Below are 18,619 nucleotides of genomic sequence, written 5' to 3'. Positions count from 1 at the left end.
TAGACCAGAAGGTTGAGGAATGTTTAGAAACCAGCAAAGACTGATTGGAAGAAAAATATATAAAAAGGCTTAGATAGATTATTAGAATAAGCAAACAAGAATTATTAAAACAAACTGTAAGAGCTTGGATAAGTATATACAAAAAGAGAGAAGCAAAGGTAAACTTAGAGCACGAGACTGCAAATTAATAATGGAAAATAAAGTGACAGAGACTTGAACAACAATTCTGTTTCTTCTTCACTGTAGAAGACATTAAAAGCATCCCATAATAATATAAAATCCATAGGGAAGGGGAGAGGGGAATCAAAGCACTCTAATGTTGACAAGTTCCCTTGACCTGTTGGCATGCATCCAAGGGTCTTAAAAGCAGTGGCTGCAGAAAAAGTTGATGCATTGGTTGTGACATTCCCTAGATTCTGGAAAGGTCCCAGCAAATTGAAAAATTGCAAATGTGATGAAAAAATTCAAAGAAAACATGAAGACTGAAAGCAAGAAACTAAAGATCAGTTCGGCAACATCTATAATTGGGAAAATCCTGGAATGGATTAAGATCATCCCAGAACATTTAAAAATCATAATACAAGTAAACAGAGTCAACATAGTTACGGGGGAAAATAGTGTTTGACAAATTTATTAGTTTTTTTGAGGACATAGTAAAAGGAAAGGTTAAAGGGAAGTAGTAGATTTAATGTACTTGCATTTCCAAATGCCATTTGATAGGTGCCATATAAAAGGTTACTGCACAATCTAAGAGCTCATCGCTTTATAATGTACATTAACATGGAGAGAGGATTAGCTAACTATCAGACAAGAGTTGAGATAAATGGGTCACGTTCAGTTTGGCAAGCTGTAACTAATGGAGGATTGGGATAAAAGGGATAAAAGCCAGGATCTCAAGTACTGTACATATTAATTATTTAGATTTAGGGACTCTATGTAGCCAAATTTACTGACAACACAAAGATGGGTGGGAAAACAAATTTTGAGGAAGATACAAAGAGTCTTCAAATAAATAGATATGTTAACTCAATGAGTAAATATCTGGCAGATGAAGGATAATTTAAGAAAATGTGAGGTTTTCTTCTCCAGTGGGAAGAACAGAAAGCACAATATTGATTAAATGGAGAACATCAACAAGGTGTTGTAGCACAGAAAGATGTGTGTTCTTGTACATGAAATACAAAGTTGGCATGCAGGTACAAGTAATCATGAAAACAAACTGAATGCTAGATTCTATTGCCAAGGGGCTGGAGTATACAAATAGGGAAATCTTACTACAAATGTGATATTACAACTGAATATTGTGTACAGTTTTGGTCTCCATACTTGCATTGGAGGCAGTATTAAGAATGTTCATTCGGTTGATTCTGGGGTTGATGGGACCTCTTAAAAGGAAAGACTGAGCAAATAAAAGCTACATTCATCTGCCCTGTACCTACCCATTAAAGCCCCCTCAAATGAGTGTAGGCTTACTTGTTCAACCTTTCCTCATAAATGAACCCCTTCATCCCAGGAGTCATGCTCTTCATTGCCTCCGGTGCAAAGTAAGGAGACCAAAACACTTTTTTCTTGGCTCACGACTCACTGGAATTCTCTATCCTAGAACACTCAGGAGACTGAAGCACTAAGAATATTCAAGGCCAGAAAGACAGAATTTTGGTATCTAGGACAGTCAACAGTTATGGGAACAGGCAGGAGCGTGCAGCTTAAGGCTAAGATTAGATCAGCCATGATCTTATTGAGAGGCAGAGCAAGCTCCAGGGGCCAGATGGAGTAATCCTGCTTTTTCCTATATTCCTCTGTTATTAATTAATAGCAACCATTCTCTACCGAATTCATCTAATAAAAAAATGTTACAGCATTTTATTTCTAATGATCTAATATATTTGCCCTTTTTTTCCACAAAAAAAATTGGAGATAAAACCTACTCAAAATTTGTATTTTCTATGTAACGAAAAAAAATCTACACTTAATCAAAACAAAATCTTTTAAAAAAACAAGTTATCTCACATGCAGCAATACTGCACCTCCCCCACCGTACAGAAATCAGCCAGATCCACTGTAGATTAGCAATCAAGGCACATTCTTTGTTTAGGGCTGTGGGGAAGGAGGACCAACAAGCAATACCAACCCTCAAAGGAAGTACATGCAGTAACCGCATCTTGTGAAGAGGCATTTTTGAAATCCAACTCATGGTGAAGAGGGGTAGGAGTTGCAGAAAAACAAAGCAGATTTTGTAGTTTAATAGTTTTAATGTTTTTGGATCACATAATATACACCATGTCTGCCAGGCATTCAAGGTCAATTATGTTTGACTCGTTACAGTGGCTGATAAAAATAAGGGCTAAAAATAATAAATTCACTATCACATCTCTTACACAAAAGGGAAAAAAAGGGATTCCAGAGAACTATCAATCAGCATGTGTTTTTTGGGAACATTGTGGAACAACTTTTTTTGTTTTATGTTGTTTCAGAGAATTTATATATTCAAAAATACCAAGGTTCATTGAATCATATCAACATAAATTTTAACAAAGTTTCTTACCGGAGGTATTGAGATGGGTGGAATAGAGATGGGCTGGGGATGATGTGGTTGAGGCAGATGAAAGACCAGTCATTGACAAATTCATCACTAAATCTGCCTTTTTGTCTCTTAAATTAATTCCTGTATCATTAACTAGCATGACAAATTCATACTGTAACAGACGCAGAAGGAAAATTGCAAGCTGTTACAAATAAGAAATATTTAAAACAGAAAAATATAATGTATCAGGTCCATTTGAAGACTCCATCAAGCCAATTGCTCCGACAGCATGTCAGCTGTATGTGAGCAGAACAGCATTGTATTATTGTAAGTAAAATACATTAGCTAGTCTAGAGCAGCTGTATAATTTCACCTTGTGCAATGTGTTTCCCACAGAACTATGGGTCAAAGTACAGTTACTGGAGCTTCTATTCTCATGTTTTCTGATGAAAGGAATTCTGCAGCATATCCACATGGGGACTGGTCAGGAGAGACTTGAAAGATGGGAGTGGACTTGCCACTTTGTGATGCTGTTGTAAAGCAGTAGGCAAACTTGTGTGCATAGATGGGATGATAGCATTGGAATTAACAGGAGTAGTGCAGAGTGCATGTGACATGCTAGGTACTGTGCCATGGACTGCTACAGCAGTTGTGAAAGTGGATTTTGTAGAGGGGGCTGAGCCACCCAACTGAGCACTGGATTCAGTTATATTCAAAAAACTGCCATTCCCCAATTCCATTTTTCCCATAATCAGCTGATTACTCTCTATTTCTTGAGGTAGAAAGTCCTTCAGAAGTTTAGGGGAAGCGTGCTCCTTGTCGATCTGCACTCTGATCTCCTCTTTATGAACTGTTCTGATGTGCTTCTTTAGGTTACTGGGATGGCGGCAGCGTTTTCCACATACCTAGTGTAAAAGCAGAATACCAGGGTTAATGCAGTAACACTGTAGACAAGCAAAAATTACGCAAGCAGTACAGGAAAACAAGAAGTGGTACAGGAAGCCATGTGGTGAAATTAAAATTACTGCAGTGGAAATGCAAGACTAGCTTAACAAATTAATTTTATTTAATTAGTATTTCACTTCTTATCAGTACAAAGTTGGTAACTCTTATCAAAATGTCCCTTTCCTATAATTGGATTTGTAAGAAATTCCAAGTCCTAAATCTTAACAATGAAAGTTTTATGGAAGACTCCTTTTCCTGCCAAATTACAGGTGACTAAGCACCAGTGCCACATATAACAAAGCAAGTGGAGATTTGATATTTGTTTATGAAAAGACAAGACAGGAAAGCCCATCAGCCCTAGAATCTTAACCCTGTCTAATCTGCAGTTTTATGCTCCATATTCACCAGTCCTCAAGAATATGAAGAAAGCAAATAAAAAAAGGGGAATGCCAGGACTAGTCTGAAAATGCCAACTCAACTCCGTGTGGCAAAAAGCAAACTCCAGGAAACAATAGTTAACAACTTAACTATGTTTTTTTTGATTTTAAGGAACTTGAACAATTACAAGGGTCACAGAATTCCTTACCTACTAACTTTGATAACCTTCTGCAGCCTTGTCTACCAACAATTCATCTATCAATCTCTTGGATTTATAAAAAAAATCGTTAATTTTTTCTTCAGAGTTAAGTTTCTCAGTGTAATGCAAAACCAAAAGAGATTGCAGATGCTGGAATCTCAAGCAAAAGAAAACAGAATGTTGGAAGAATTCAGCAGGTTAAGCAGCATCTGCGGAGGCAAAAGGCATATGTTGATACTTCAGTTGAAACCCTCCATCAAGACTGAGAAGGGAGAGGAAATGACACTAGCTCCAATGTGATCTCACCACTAATCACATCTTACCCTCCCCCCATTATGCTTTCCACCAGGATCACACTATTTGTGACTCCCTGCTCTGCTCATCGTTCCCCACCCACCCCTCTGTGTCCCCTGGCACCTTGCCCTGCAACCATAAGTCAAACACCTGTCCCTTCACCTCCTCCCTCACCACAAACACAACCCTTCCAAGTGAGGCAGAGGATCATCTGCAATTCTTCTAACCTAGTCAAGAGCATTCAGTGCTCACAGTGTGGATTCCTCTACATTGGTAAAACCAATAGAGAAGCCAAACACAAATTAGAAGAACAATATCTTATATTCTGCTTGGATAGCTTACAACCCAATGGTACAAACATTGTATTTCAAGCAACCCCCACACACCCAGTGCTCTCCTCCCACACACACTCATTTGTCCACCCAGTTTTCTTCTCCTTTTGTTCACCTTTCCCATCTCCTCCCCCCTCCCCCCACCTGGTTCCATCCCCATCTGGTTCCACCTACCAGCCTCTGTCCCACCTCTCCCTTGTACTGCTAAATACTGGCAAATTTTCCTCTTCCCTCTGTGTCCTGATGCAGGGTCTCGACCTGAAACGGCGCATACACCTTTTGCCTCTACATATGCTGTTTGACTGGCTGAGTTCTAACAGCGTTCTGTTCTTGGTACAAAACGTGTGTATGTGTGTGTGTTGAAAAGTGTACCACCAAGTACAAATAAATTTCATCAGGTTATTTCAACTTTTTAGAATGACTCCAACTCACTTTTAGTCCCTCACAAATCAGGAAATCTTTTGTGTCGGAAGTCAGAAATTCTAAATCATAGAAGACATATGCTGGTGTGTGCCAGCCCAGATTGGCAATTCAGCTGAACCTCAACACTATTATTAAATGTGCAGATATTCATATAATTTGTGCATTAGTTCAGATCAAACCAAAAATCTCCAAAATCCAAACCACTGGACATCAGCTTGAAAGACAGAGGAAAAAATACATACTAGAGTAATCTGAGAAAGAGGGCAACCACAAGTTGAATCCATGTGTTCCAGCTGATCCAGTGATGGCACTGGGTGCCTCAGAACCTAAAACTACTGAGGATCAAGGTGAACATCACCATTACATAAAACCATCTGCAGCTTAGTTTTACATAAACCCTCCCTGCAGCTCAGTGTAATATACCTTTCACCTTTACACAAACTCTGGTTGTTGTAGCCTATATCACCTTTACAAATCTGATTGTTTATAACAAGCAATTACCCGGCACTGATAAGGTAACTCCCCTGTATGGGTCCATGTATGCCTCTTCAGCTCAGACAAGCGATAGAATGCTTGCAGACAGAACTTACACTGGAACTTCTTAATGCCACTGTAAACAAAGAATAGTAAAGAAATGACAGCAGCACGTTATACAATGGACTTCTGCAGAGTGATATCACAGGTGTAAAAAAACTCCATCAAATCATCAGCAACAGGCTATACGGCCTCTCAAACTTGCTTGTTCAATTAGGTCTTTGTTGGATTATGCCTTGAACTCCCTTTGCCAGTCTTGTATATCCCTCAATTCCCTCTTCCAACAAAAATACAAGATCCTCAGTAACAAAAATGTCAATTATCTCTGCATCCAAAAGGAAGTGAATTCCTGATTTCTACTACCTTTAATGTAAAAATGTGCTTCCTGATTTCACTGCTAAATTATTCAAGTCTAACATAAAGTTTGTGTGCTGTTGTTCTAGATCCACAATAGAGGAAATATTCTCTATCTATTCATACTAATGTCTATCATTTTCTAGATGCTAACTTGGTCACACTTAAACCCTCAACAGTCAAGGAAATACAAGCCACATTTATACAATCTGTCATCATAATTTATCACAGTGGGTGTAACTTGTGGCCTTGGTTGCAGAATTCTAGTTTGTTTTTTTAAGTAACCTCAAGATGCAAGCACAAACTCCAGCCCGACACTTCAGTACAAAGCTGAGAGAATGCTGCACTGTCAAAGTTATCACTTGAAATGCTAACCCAAGGCTCCTTCTGCCTTTTCAAGTAAAAACAAAAAAATTCTAAAGTGTTAGTTGGAAGAGAGCAGGTTATTTCTGTTAGTCAATATGTATTTTAAACCATCGTTACTAAAAATAAATCTTTCTATACACTAACCAGTTTCCACATTTATCTACATTACAAACACTATGCTTGCACACTATTTGGAATATCCAGAGGCCAAACCTAAAGCCAACTGCAGATTAACAGTCACTCCCAGCAGTGTCACTTCTTAAATCAGTTTTTACCTGCAGAAAATCTTATGGCTCTTGTAATGTTTCACAGCCTGACCACAAAATTCACACAGTTGTACCAGAGGTGGCTTCCCCTTTGATGCTTCCATGTGTTTGACACGGATGTGCTGCGTGAGGTCATCTGCAAAGATATTTTAAACTCCTGTCAACTTGCTGTGGTGTAACAAATTATATTTCATACGGACATACAGCACAGAAATTGGCCCTTTGATCTACCAAGTCTGCACCAACCATACACCACTCATTTACACTAATCCTACATTAATCCTTCTTTTTAATCCCCCCACATTCTCATCAACTACCTCCAGATTCTACCATACAACTATATATATTCGGAGCAAATCACAGTGGCCTACCAACCCATGTCTTTGGATTGTTGGAGGTAACCGGAGCACCTGGAGGAAACCCACACGGTCACAAGAACATGCAAACTCCACACAGACAGCACCCTGAATGGTGCTGTGGGGCGGGGGTGGGGGGGAAGCAGGCAGCAGGGGCATAGGAACCGCCCCCCACCATAATCATCAAACCCAATTTGGATGCAAACCTGTGAATGTTAAACATCCATTTGAAGTGTCATAAAGCAGTTACATTTAAATCTCACGCATGGCTCTTGACATTTTTCGAGAGTGATTTGTGAGAGTTAACAATGCCATGCTCTTTAGCTAGGGAAAGGGGCATTAGAGCAAAGGGTTATCCTTCATAAACAATTAATATTTGGAATGAATATTAATTATTCATTCCAAAGCCAGAATTCACTCCCCATCTCAAAAGCAGGGAACAAGGAAAGTCTGATAAGCTAAACTGCATTTATTTTAATGCAAGAAGCCTGATGGATAACACAAATTAACTCGGCATGGATCGGCACAAGGAATGGTGAATTATAGCCATTACAGAAACCTACGTAGTTCAGGGATAGGCAGGACTGGCAGCTCAATGTTCTGGGTTACTGATGCTTTCAGCATAACAGAGGTGAAGGTAAGAGAGGAGGGGGAGTTGCACTATTGATTAGAGAGAACATCATAGCAGTACTTAGAGACGATATCTTGGGAAGAACATCCAGCAAGGCCATATGAGTAGAACTTAGAAATAAAAAAGAGGAAGATCACTTTGATGGGATTATACTATAGCCCCCACCCCTGCAATAGTCAGCAGGAATTAGGGGAGCAAATACACAAGGTAATCGCAGATAGGTGTAGGTATATTAGGGTTGTAATCGTAGATGATTTCGACTTCCCTAATATTGACTGGGAATGCTCAAGGATTAGATGGGGCACAATTTCTTAAGTGAGTCAAGGATCGTTTTCTGAAGCAATATGTAGATGGTCCCATTAGAGAAGGGGTTACACTCAGTCTCCTTTTAGGAAATGAAGCTGAACATGTGGCTGATGTCTCAGTGATGGAGCACTTTGGAACCAGTGACCATAATTCCATTAGTTTCAAGATAATTATAATAAAAAATAGTATGATTCCACAAATTGAAGTCCTAATTTGGGGCAAGGCATTAGACAGGAACTTGCAAAGTTTGATTAGGAGAAGCTATTTGCAAGTAAAGGGATGTCTGGCAAGTGGGAAGCTTTTAAAGGTGAGATAGGAAGAGCTCAGGGCCAGCATATTCCTGTTAGAGTGAAGGTCAAGGCTGGCAAGATTAGGGATCACTGGCTGATGAGGGAATTGAGGATCTGGTCAGGAAAAAGGAGGAATATATCAGGTATAGGCAGCTGGGATCAAGTGAGTCCCTTGAGGAGTATAAGGGATATAGGAGTACACTTACGAATGAAATTAGGAGGGTAAAATGGGGATATGATATGTCCCTGGCAGATAAGGTAAAGGGGAATCCCAAAAGATTCTACAAGTATATTAAGAGCAAAAGGGATACCAGGGAGAGTAGGTCCCCTTAAGGATTAGTGTGGTACTTTATGTGTGGAACCATGGGAGGTGGACTAGGTCTTAAATTAATACTTCTCATCTGTATTTATTATGGAGAAGGACATGGAAGCTAGCATGTTCAGGGAAGCAAACAGTGATATCCTGAATCATATGAACATTATGGAGCAGGAGACGTTGGTGTATCACAGGACATTGTGGGAAGAAAGAGAGGAGATTGATGGGGCCCCAAGAGAGATTTTTGTGTCTTTGTTAGCTACAAGTGGCATACTAGAAGACTGGATGATGATTAATATTGCATGTTTATTTAAGAAGGGCTGCAAGAACAAGTCAGGGAACTGCAGGCCGGTGAGTCTTACATCAGTAGTGGGAAGGTTACTGGAAGGGATTCTGAGAGTCAGGACTTACTTGCGTTTGGAAAGGCAAGGACTGCCTGATTACGGATAGTCAGCATGGCTTTGTTTGTGGGAGATCATGTCTTACAAATTTAATGGAGTTTTTTTTGAAGAGATGTGCAAGACGATTGATGAGGGCAAGGCGGTGGGTATGGACTTTAGCAAGGCCATTGACAAAGTTCCACATGGTAGACTAGCCTAGAAGATTAGAATGCATGGGATCCAGGGTGAGATAGCAAACTAGATACGAAATTTGCTTGGTGGTAGGAGACAAAAGGTGGTAGTGGAGGGTTGCTTTTCAGATTGGAGACCTATAACCAGTGGTGTGCTGCAGAAATTGGTGTGGGGTCCTTTATTATTCATCATATATACTAATGATTTGAAAGAGAATGTAGATGGCATGATCAGCAAGTTTGCAAATGACATCAAAATTAGTGGTATAGTGTATAATGAATTAAGCTAAGGTTACAACTGGATCTAGATCAACTGGGGAAGAGGGTGAGGGAACGGCTGATGGAATTTAACTCAGACAAGTGTGAAGTGATGCATTTTGGGAAGTTAAACCAGACCAGGACATACACAGTGAATGGCAGGGCCCTTGGGGGTGTCGTTGAACAGTGACACCTCGGGGTACAAGGACATAGTTCCCTGAAAGTAGAAACACAGGTAGACAGGGTGGTGAAGAAGGCATATTATATGCTTGCCTTCATCCATTGAGGCTTTGAGTATTGGGGTTGGGGTGTCATGTTGCAATTGTATAAATTGTTGCTTAGGCTGCAGTTGGTGTATTGTGTGTAATTCTGGTCACGACGCTATAGGAAGGATGTGATTCAGCTACAGTGGGTACAAAGAAGATTCACAAGGATGTTCCCTGGACTGAAGGGCTTGAGAAATTGGATAGGCAGGGACTGTTTTCCCTGGAGCAAAGGAGGCTGACAGGTGGCATGATAAAGGTGTATAAAATTATGAGAGGCATAGATAGGGTAGACAGTCGCTGTCTTTTTCCCAGGGCAAGGGAGTCTAAAACTAGAGGGCAAAGATTTAAAGTAAGAGGGGAAAGATTTAAAGGGGATTTGAGGGGCAAGTTGCCAGATGAGGTGATAAAATCAGGAAAAATTATGATGTTTAAAAGATATTTGGACAGGTACATGGAGAGGAAAGGTTTAGCGGGATACGGGCTAAACACAGGCAAATGGGATTAATGTCGATAGGCATCTTGGTCATTGTGAATAAATTGGGCCAAAGGGCCTGCTTCCATGCTGTATGAGTCTCTAAGAATCTATGATGCAATTGTAATGATCTTCCTAAATTCCCCAGATTTTTGAACTGTCCAGCAGATTTGAAGGTGGCACTGCTGTTTAAGAAAGTCGAGAAAGGAAAATTAGAAAACTAACACCTGGCTTTGGCAACCCTCCCTCAGGCCTTGGAGACACAGGCATTAGGCATTTGTATAGCAAGCACCTCAAAGCACTGAAGAGGGCACTCCAAGGCCATCTCCAAGAAATCCTCTAAACTGTCCTCTCTCAGGCCAATAACGCAGAGAATAAATTCAATCAGCTCCACTAAGTGGGCCACATTATCCATGTGCCAAACCCTCAAATCAAGACCTCTTTTCAGAACACTTGTTATGGCAGAGATCTCCAGAACAGAGAAAATACTACAAGAATGTTCTCAAAACCTCCCTGAAATTATTCAATGTCAACATTAATTCAGAAGAGTCTCTATTCCAAACTGTTCAAACTGGGATTGGGGGGAGAAGTTGGAAAGGAACTAAGTACTTCAAAATTCTTCGATCTGAGCAAAGGAGCTCACAGCAGCTCAAACCACCACCTACTTATCATGTGAAGCACCACCTTCCCTCCCTGTGGCAGAGTCTGTAGATCTCACCAGCCATCTCTGGACTCCCAAGAACTCATGTGGAAGCAAGTCATCCTTGACCTTATGGCCAAGTTGATACAAACTCAAATCACATTAAAGCAGCTGGGGAATTTAAATTCAAGTAGAAATGTACCTTATTCTAACGCCTTTATCTGCTCTGGCCTTTATTAAGATTCCAAACTGATCGATGTGGCTAACCCTTAACTGGCCTCTGAAATGGCTTAGCAAATCACTCATTTCAGGGGGAAGATAGGGAATAGTCAATAGATGGATCTTCACTGCAATAATGCACTATGTTGTGAAATATAATTGTAAGTACACCAGTACAGATTCACCTGAAAGATAAATGAGCTGCCAGCCACTCGTACTTACTTTTTACCTTGTACGCCTTGTCACACAGGTTGCATTGATGAGGCCTAGCTTCTCCATGGTAGGCCACATGGTCACGCAGTTTCTCCATAGATCTGAGCTGTTTGCCACACTGGTCACATTGATATAACTTCTTGCTGTGGTGGGTTTTCTGGTGCTGGCTTAGCTGGCAACTAGAGAAATGGTATCTTTCAATTAGCCACTTTATCAAACAATAGAATAGCCCCTAGTAACAAAATATCATTACATTTGCTCAGGGTACTCAAGGAGACAGTGGCATGGCTATGCAAGATCAACAATTCTTTCATTCAGAGGCAACTAAGTTGTGTATGAAGAGAATGGGAGGAAATTTGGTCTCAAAGTTGCTAGAAAACTCAGACCTGACTGCAACCTAATTAGGTTTGAAGGCAAATCACCTGAAAGATGACAACTCATATTAAATAGCCAGAAAGCTTCAAGAACATTAAATCCTTTGACAATTTGAGGTTCCCTTTTAAAATAAAAAAATCCAATTTACTTACCATTTGGCACCAATTCTCAATTCCTCTCCATACTTACTTTGTTACTACTATTATAAAAAAGTCCAGAAATGTTACAACCAATTTAAATTGTTCTGTTCAGACTTATTTGGACACTACCTTAAAATATTTTTTTCAACAACTTGCTTTTATCCAGAAATAAGCAGGTCAGCAAAATTGTATGTGACAAATGCACAGGACTGAGAACTGTATCACTCCTATCAATACATGGTCAAGTAGGTTTTCTCCTTGTGTTAGTTCTCCCATCACCTACCAAAGTCTGGCAGCTGTGTCGATTAAAACTCTCCTGGCCCAGTCCACAGTGCTCTCAGACTACCATGGAAATTGATGGCCCGCAGAGTACATTTAATCCCTTACTGTTTTCTCCAAATTATATACATTATATAATAGGAAACATTAATTCACTGGGTTTGCTTGCCTACGTTTGACCCAATGCAGTGAGACATCATGGAATCCAGACTCAATGTGGAGTCCCTCCCATCCAAATCCAACTTTGCCACCATCTTTGGTGGTCTACCTGGCTAGATGGACAACTCAGTTACCCTAACATGATCTGGGAAAATCAACAAGGTATAGTAGGCACAGAATTCCTAAATTGCATTCAGAACTATTTTTAACCAATGCTCATCAAACCCAAAAAATATAGAGGGATTTCTGGATTTATTTTAGGTAACGGAAATGGGATCAAGAAAGAAGTATCAGAGGGAAATTTAACTCAGTTAAATTTAACTCAAGTAAATTTAGCAAAAATATGAATAAAATTTTTAAACTGGGATAAGGCCAAAACTTTACAAGGCCAAGAAGCGATTCCTCAAAAGTGGACTGGAGACTGCTACTTGAAATGTTAAAAAGGCGAAGCATTTAAAATTAGATTCAAGGTTCAAGATTGGGTAAATATGCTCCCACAAAGATAAAGGGTGGGACAGCCAAATCTAGAGCCCGCTTGGATACGAGTTGCAAAGACAATAACGTAAAGCAAAAGAGGGAAGCTTTTGTTAAATATTGAGAGCTTAATACTGCACATAGCCTGAAAGAGATTAGAAGGAAATAAAAAGAAAAACTTGTGTTTCACTAAGACACCAATGTAGTGATTTTATTATTGGATAATTCATTCAGAAAACATATTCAAACTTTGAGAATCTAAATTCTTTTTTTTTCAGAAATATTAAAACAACACAGCAGTACCCAGAGGGCATATCCTGGAGGGATCATCAAACAAGGCCAAATGGGTAGAACTTAGGATGAAGAGAGGGGCTGTACTACAGATGTCCTAATAATCAATGGGAATTAGAGAAACAGATATGTAAACAAATTGCAGAAAGGGGTAAGAGCAAAAGGGTTATGGTAGCGGGGGATCTTAAATTTAAAAAAAAAATTTTTTAAATTTTAATTACAGCATAGTAACAGGCCCTTCCGGCCCAACGAGTCTGCGCCGCCCATTTTAAACACAAATTAACCTACCCGTACGTCTTTGCAATGTGGGAGGAAACCAGAGCACCCGGAGGAAACCCACGCAGACACAGGAGGACGTACAAACTCCTTACAGACAGCGACGGGAATCGAACCCCAATCGCTGGTGCTGTAATAGCGTCGTGCTAACCACTACACTACCATGCCGCCCTTAACTTGAGCAATATTGACTGTGAATACTTTAGTGCAGGGCTTTACTTAGGTGGAACAACTTGGATGTAGGACACAGGATTAGTAAATCTGTGGAGGACACAAAAATTGGTGGTGTAGTGGATTTTGAAGAAAGTTGTCTAAGGCCACAGCAGGATATAGATCCAAGGGAAAGTTGTGCAGAGCAATGGCAGATGGAATTTAATCTCAACAGGTGCAAGGTGATGTATTTTGGGAAGTCAAATAAGGGTAGGACATAAGTAGTAAATGGTAGGACCCAAAGGAATGTTGGTGAACAGAGGGACATTGGGGTATAAGTCCAGAGTTCCCTGAAAGCGGCAACACAGGTAGATAGGGTGGTGAAGAAGGCATACGGCACACTTGCCTTCATAGCTCAAAGCATACAAGATAAGAGTTGGGACATCATGTTGCTACTTTAGAAAACACTGGTTAGGCTGCATTTAGAGTGTTGTGTGAAGTTCTGTTCATCACACTATAGAAAGGATGTAATTGTGCTGGAGAGGATGCAAAAGGAGATTCATCAGGATGTGTTCTGATTGAAGGACTTTAGTTACTGGGAGAAATAAGATGGGCTGGGTTTGCTTTCCCTGGAGTGAAAAAGACTGAAGTGTGACCACATGGAAGTATGTAAAATTATGATAGGCATAGATAGGGTAAAAGTCAGAATCTTTTTCCCGTGGCAGGGGTGTCATAAACAAGAGGGAACAGGTTTAAGGCAAGAGGAAGGAGATTTAAAAGGGATCTGAGGGTAAATTTTTCCACACAGAGAGTACTTGATATCTGGAACTCACTGCCAGAGGTGGTGGTGGAGGCTTATACGATCACTACATTTAAGAGGCTTTCAGACAAGCAGTTGAACAGGCAAGGATGCAGACATAATGCAGGCAAATGGAATTAGTATAGTTAGGCAAGACAGTTGGCATGGATGTGGTGGGCTGCAGGAACCATTTCTGTGTTGTACAACTTGATGACTTTCTGACTCTAAAAAGCTTTATTGGTAAAAGTACAAATTAAGTTGCAGGATAATTATAAAATCCAGTTTTGTTGTCTTTTGCCATTCTTGCCTATTATACCATATGGTGAACTTCTAATTGTCTTTTGGTCAATCAATTGTAACAATCCGCTTCAAGGAGGTTGTCCTATAACATCCTAACAATACATCCCAGTATACTGTGTGAACTGAAAGATAGCTAACTGGCTGCAAAATGAGATACATCCCCATAGTGATCCTGAATTCCTTAGAGGCAAAAAAACTCACCTGTAATTGAATAATTTCTCACAGACATCACAGTTGAAAGACTCCTCACCAGCAGAAACTTGATGGGAAAGGAAGCGAGTATAAGTCAGCAACTTCTTACAGCCTTCACACCTTACTCGTTTCCCATCCAGAATGTTATCTCCAGCTCCAGCAAGGTCTTGGGTTATCAATACAGAGGCTTCCCTTGACTCCTTCCTTGATTTGTTTGGTTGGCTACTCTCTGGTGCTGGTGAATATTCCACATTTAAAGATGTTAAAAGATTGCTGCTATTCCTGGCATTATTGTGAATGTCATAGCTCAGGTCTATTGCCTCCAGGGGAACGTTTGATGTTCCAGATGCAGACTTTTGCTGAGATCCATTTGTTTTAACTTTAGTCCACTGACATGGAGTTGTGCAATGATCAGACTTTGCATCATTCTCTTGCCTCTTCTTCCTCCCATTTACATGAACTAGCCTGGTCTGAGGATGGGGCAATTTTCTACTAGAATTGATTGCTCCAGATAATCTGGCAGTCTGCAGTCGAGTTTTGATTTTGGCCAGGCAAGCACCACGTACCTTTCTGCTCATGACTGATCCATTTTCACGTCATCTGTACACTGCAGACTTGTTGTCTCTACAGGGTTCTCCTTCTTTGTTCTGTTAACAGTTCAAGATCTTCTAAATCTAACTCCACTTCATGGTTGCTTATAGAAATATTCTGTATTTTACAGGCTTCTTGGCTTGATCCTAATCCATGTCCCGTTTATATCATCAGTATCAAAGTGAAGCTTTGCTGGTATAACAAACATTCAGACTCTGAGCAGCTGAAAGGAAGTCATTCATGTGACAACCTGGGACCTGAGAAGTATAAAAAAAACTCTAACAAATGACTAAACCATCCAAGCTGACTGTATCCAAAAATACTGTGCATTCCTGATTGTTCTTGCTCAAGGTTGTGTAAAAGTAACTGCTACATGCAGACAGAATATTTTTGTGAGCATGAAAAGTCTTTCCCTCTACCACAACAGCAATGTCACAAAACAAGCCCATGTTTCGCTGTTCGTAAAGTTTTTGAAGAATAGCTTGACAGTGATTGTAACGTTCCTTGATACAGGTTGGATTATCCATTTTCCCCAAAGACATTCAATGGATCTGGACCTTCATCAAGTCTTATTAAGACACATCACTAAAGTTGGACCACAGTCAGGCATTTAATACTTCAAAAGTTTAATTTTTATTGTTTATCCATGTTCCACTGTGCACACCATTCCTCAGAGGATGTTGTTCGTCCATAACCAAAGTTCTGAAAGTAAACCATGTAAAATAGCAACAAATAATTATAAGTAACATTCATTACTTTAAATTCCCATGGACAAACAACATCTAGAGTCTTAGTTATGCATCTCCATCTTATTTACTTATAATGACGCAGGAGGCTATACAACCCATCAGGTCCACGCCTGCTCCCAGGGGAGCAATTCCTCCTCTCCTTATTCCCTGCATCCTTGAAACATATTCTATCTCTCATAAACACATCAGCTGCCCTTTAATCCTTTTTGCCATTAACCTATACTAATTCATGGTAGCCAATTAATTTGTATGTATATCTTTGTGCTGGGAGAAGAAACCAGAGCAGCTGGAAGAAACTCACATGAGCACAAAAAAGAATGCATAAATTCAGCATAGATAGCCCTGAGGTCAGGATTGAACCTGGGTCCCTGGAGCTGCAAGACAGCAGCATTACCTGCTGCTGCACTGTGCCATACACAAGTACATGTGCATATGCACCAAGTACCTTAAATGACTACTGCACACTGGCGCCACTAGGGTTTCAGCCTCAATGTTTCATTCAACCATTTATTGTCAGGTTTTCCTTGATTCGACTGTAAAACTTTAAGCTTGGGGAATTTTCAGCTTGCTGGTTGAGATATGTAGTCTACCCAATTAATCCCCCCAAAAATAAGGCATCTTCTAGATGTTTAGAAACTAGTTTACCAACAGGGCACAAGCATCAGAATCAGTTTGTTATCACTGACTTAAATGTTGTGAAATTTGTTGTTTAGCAGCAGCAGTATAGTGCAAGAGACATAAAAATTACTATAAATTACAAAATAAATAAAGTGCAAAAAAAAGGAATAACGAAGTCGTGTTCATGGGTTCATGGACCAATATAGGTTTATAAAACCAGACTGGGGGTCATATTTGGGAGTCAGGTTTGCCGCATTATAGATGCAAGTGCATTTCCAATGGTTCCCAGAAAACACCACTCCTAAATTGCAGTGTTGCAATCATACCATCTCCATGGTAATCCAGAAATTCGAGTTTGCATGGTGTTTTCACTTAGAAAACTCGTGCATGTATGGACATGGTCACGTATTATCTTTACAGGATAATGCAGTCTATTTTTTTCTTTCAAATTATAAAAGATATTGGATCAAGCAAGTTTCAAAACTTTCTCTAATTCTCTACAGTGGCAAAAAGTATTTTAACAAGTGAGGTGGTTGTTTTTAATCAATACATTAATTCAGGGGGCAAAGCTTCTTCCTACCTCATTTCAGTAAATAATTTCTGAGGCCTGGAATATTTCATAAATTAATAGCGATGGGAGAAGTTGCTGCTCCTCTTCCAGAGGGGCTGATGCTCACGTTTTGGCTGGAGTCCCAGACTCCTGATCTTTGGGTAACGGTGAAGAACAAACGTGGAGTGACCGTGGGACTTACTCATCAGACTACTCTTGGGCTGCCAAAGTGACCATCCACAAGTCCAAGCTGAGCTGAAGAGAAGTCCGTCCATCTGACCACCTTTCAGCTAATTCGAACTACCATTATGCTAAGAGATCTGCGACCGTCACGCCTACAAGGTCTGGAGGGCATCCTGGATGCTACAATTATATTTCAATTCTAGCTTTGTTTTGTAAAATACAACTATTAAAAACTACTCGTCAAATGAGATTCCCTTGTTCTCGTTAAATTACATTTTATTAAGTAGAACACAGTGTTTCAACCTATTCCGTGCAGCAAATTTCACACGTTTTCCTGAGGAACGACACTTTGAATGAGGGCTACAAAACTGCAGCGAGGGTGCAACTGAGCGGACCCCATGGGTCTTAGTCTGGCCGTGGGTTCAAGCGCGTCTGAAGTGGGTTCTGCCAACCACCCTCCGCCGCCGCGCCTTGAGGTGCGGCATGACGGCGGCCTTCCCTCGCAGCAGCCCGGCGGCGAGCCGACGCTCTCCCCGAAGCAGACCCACAGGCCGCAACTTCCACCCTCAGGGTTGGACACTCACGCCTCCACTTTCGCCCGTCCCCGATTTCCCCACTCACCTCCTCATCGGTCGTTTCCACCGGCCACAGGCCGCTCCCCCCTCCAATCCCGGGGGCAGTGGTGAGGTTCGCCGGAGGGGAGGTGACTGAAAGGCCGGGTCCGCGGTACGGTGGGGGGTTGCTAGGAGATTTCGGAGGCAGCGGTTGCTAGGAAACCGGGCGTATTGACGTGAAGGAAAACTTTGCTCGGCCATCAGACTCGCGGGGGGAGGAAGCGGATTCGCCAGACTGGCAGTCGCGGGGGTGACTGGGGTTGGCAGAGGGGGTGGATGTTGGGAAGGAAGAGCGGTTGCTAAAATTTGGCTGCTGCTTGGGCACTAGACTCACGATGGGTGATGGTTGCACGGCGACAGGATCCATTGAGGTCAGAGGGCAGTTGCTGTGTGATTGGATTCACGAAGGGTGGTAGTTGGTGGGTTCGGTGTGTTGGCAAGGGGGAGGATAGCTGCCAGTAATAGGACCCGCAGCAAGAAGGGGTCGCTTATGGGTTCATAAGGGTGGCATTGATGGGCGATTGGATTGGGTAGGAACATGGAGCAGTGTATAGATGGCTGGATCTGCTATGGGTGGTAGGCAGGACACTGAATTTGCTAGGTGTGATGGGGGACAGATGACGGCCCTCAGGAGAAGGGGTGATCGCTTGTGACTGGATACACAAGGAGGGCACCGCAAACTGACTCCTGAGAAAATGCTATATGACCTATCTACAGTGAGGTTCT

At 41.1% G+C, this 18,619-nt stretch overlaps 1 protein-coding gene across 1 annotated transcript; it reads right to left on the bottom strand.

Annotated features, from left to right (window-relative positions):
* Positions 1 to 2,236: 2,236 nt before the first annotated feature.
* LOC127572657 (zinc finger protein 69-like) lies at positions 2,237 to 18,037 on the bottom strand. The gene is made up of 6 exons (XM_052020150.1): positions 17,901 to 18,037; positions 14,598 to 15,881; positions 11,163 to 11,332; positions 6,625 to 6,751; positions 5,597 to 5,705; positions 2,237 to 3,429 (listed from the first exon to the last, which is right to left on the bottom strand). Exons 2-6 carry the CDS (start codon positions 15,164 to 15,166, stop codon positions 2,959 to 2,961), a joined length of 1,446 nt encoding a protein of 481 aa, XP_051876110.1. The 5' UTR covers positions 15,167 to 15,881; positions 17,901 to 18,037; the 3' UTR covers positions 2,237 to 2,958.
* Between the last annotated feature and the right edge of the window lie 582 nt (positions 18,038 to 18,619).

Source organism: Pristis pectinata, chromosome 7 (assembly GCF_009764475.1).
Source record: "Pristis pectinata isolate sPriPec2 chromosome 7, sPriPec2.1.pri, whole genome shotgun sequence".
NCBI classification, from domain to species: Eukaryota; Metazoa; Chordata; class Chondrichthyes; order Rhinopristiformes; family Pristidae; genus Pristis; species Pristis pectinata.
This window is presented reverse-complemented; position numbering and strand designations above follow the sequence as displayed.

Coding starts and splice junctions, on each gene's coding strand:
- LOC127572657 (XM_052020150.1), bottom strand. CDS start 15,166: ATGAGCAGAAAGGTACGTGGTGCTTGCCTGGCCAAAATCAAAACTCGA. Junction 6,752..11,162: donor CAAGGCGTACAAGGTAAAAA/GTAAGTACGAGT, acceptor ATATCTTTGCAG/ATGACCTCACGCAGCACATC. Junction 5,706..6,624: donor AGCCATAAGATTTTCTGCAG/GTAAAAACTGAT, acceptor CTTTGTTTACAG/TGGCATTAAGAAGTTCCAGT.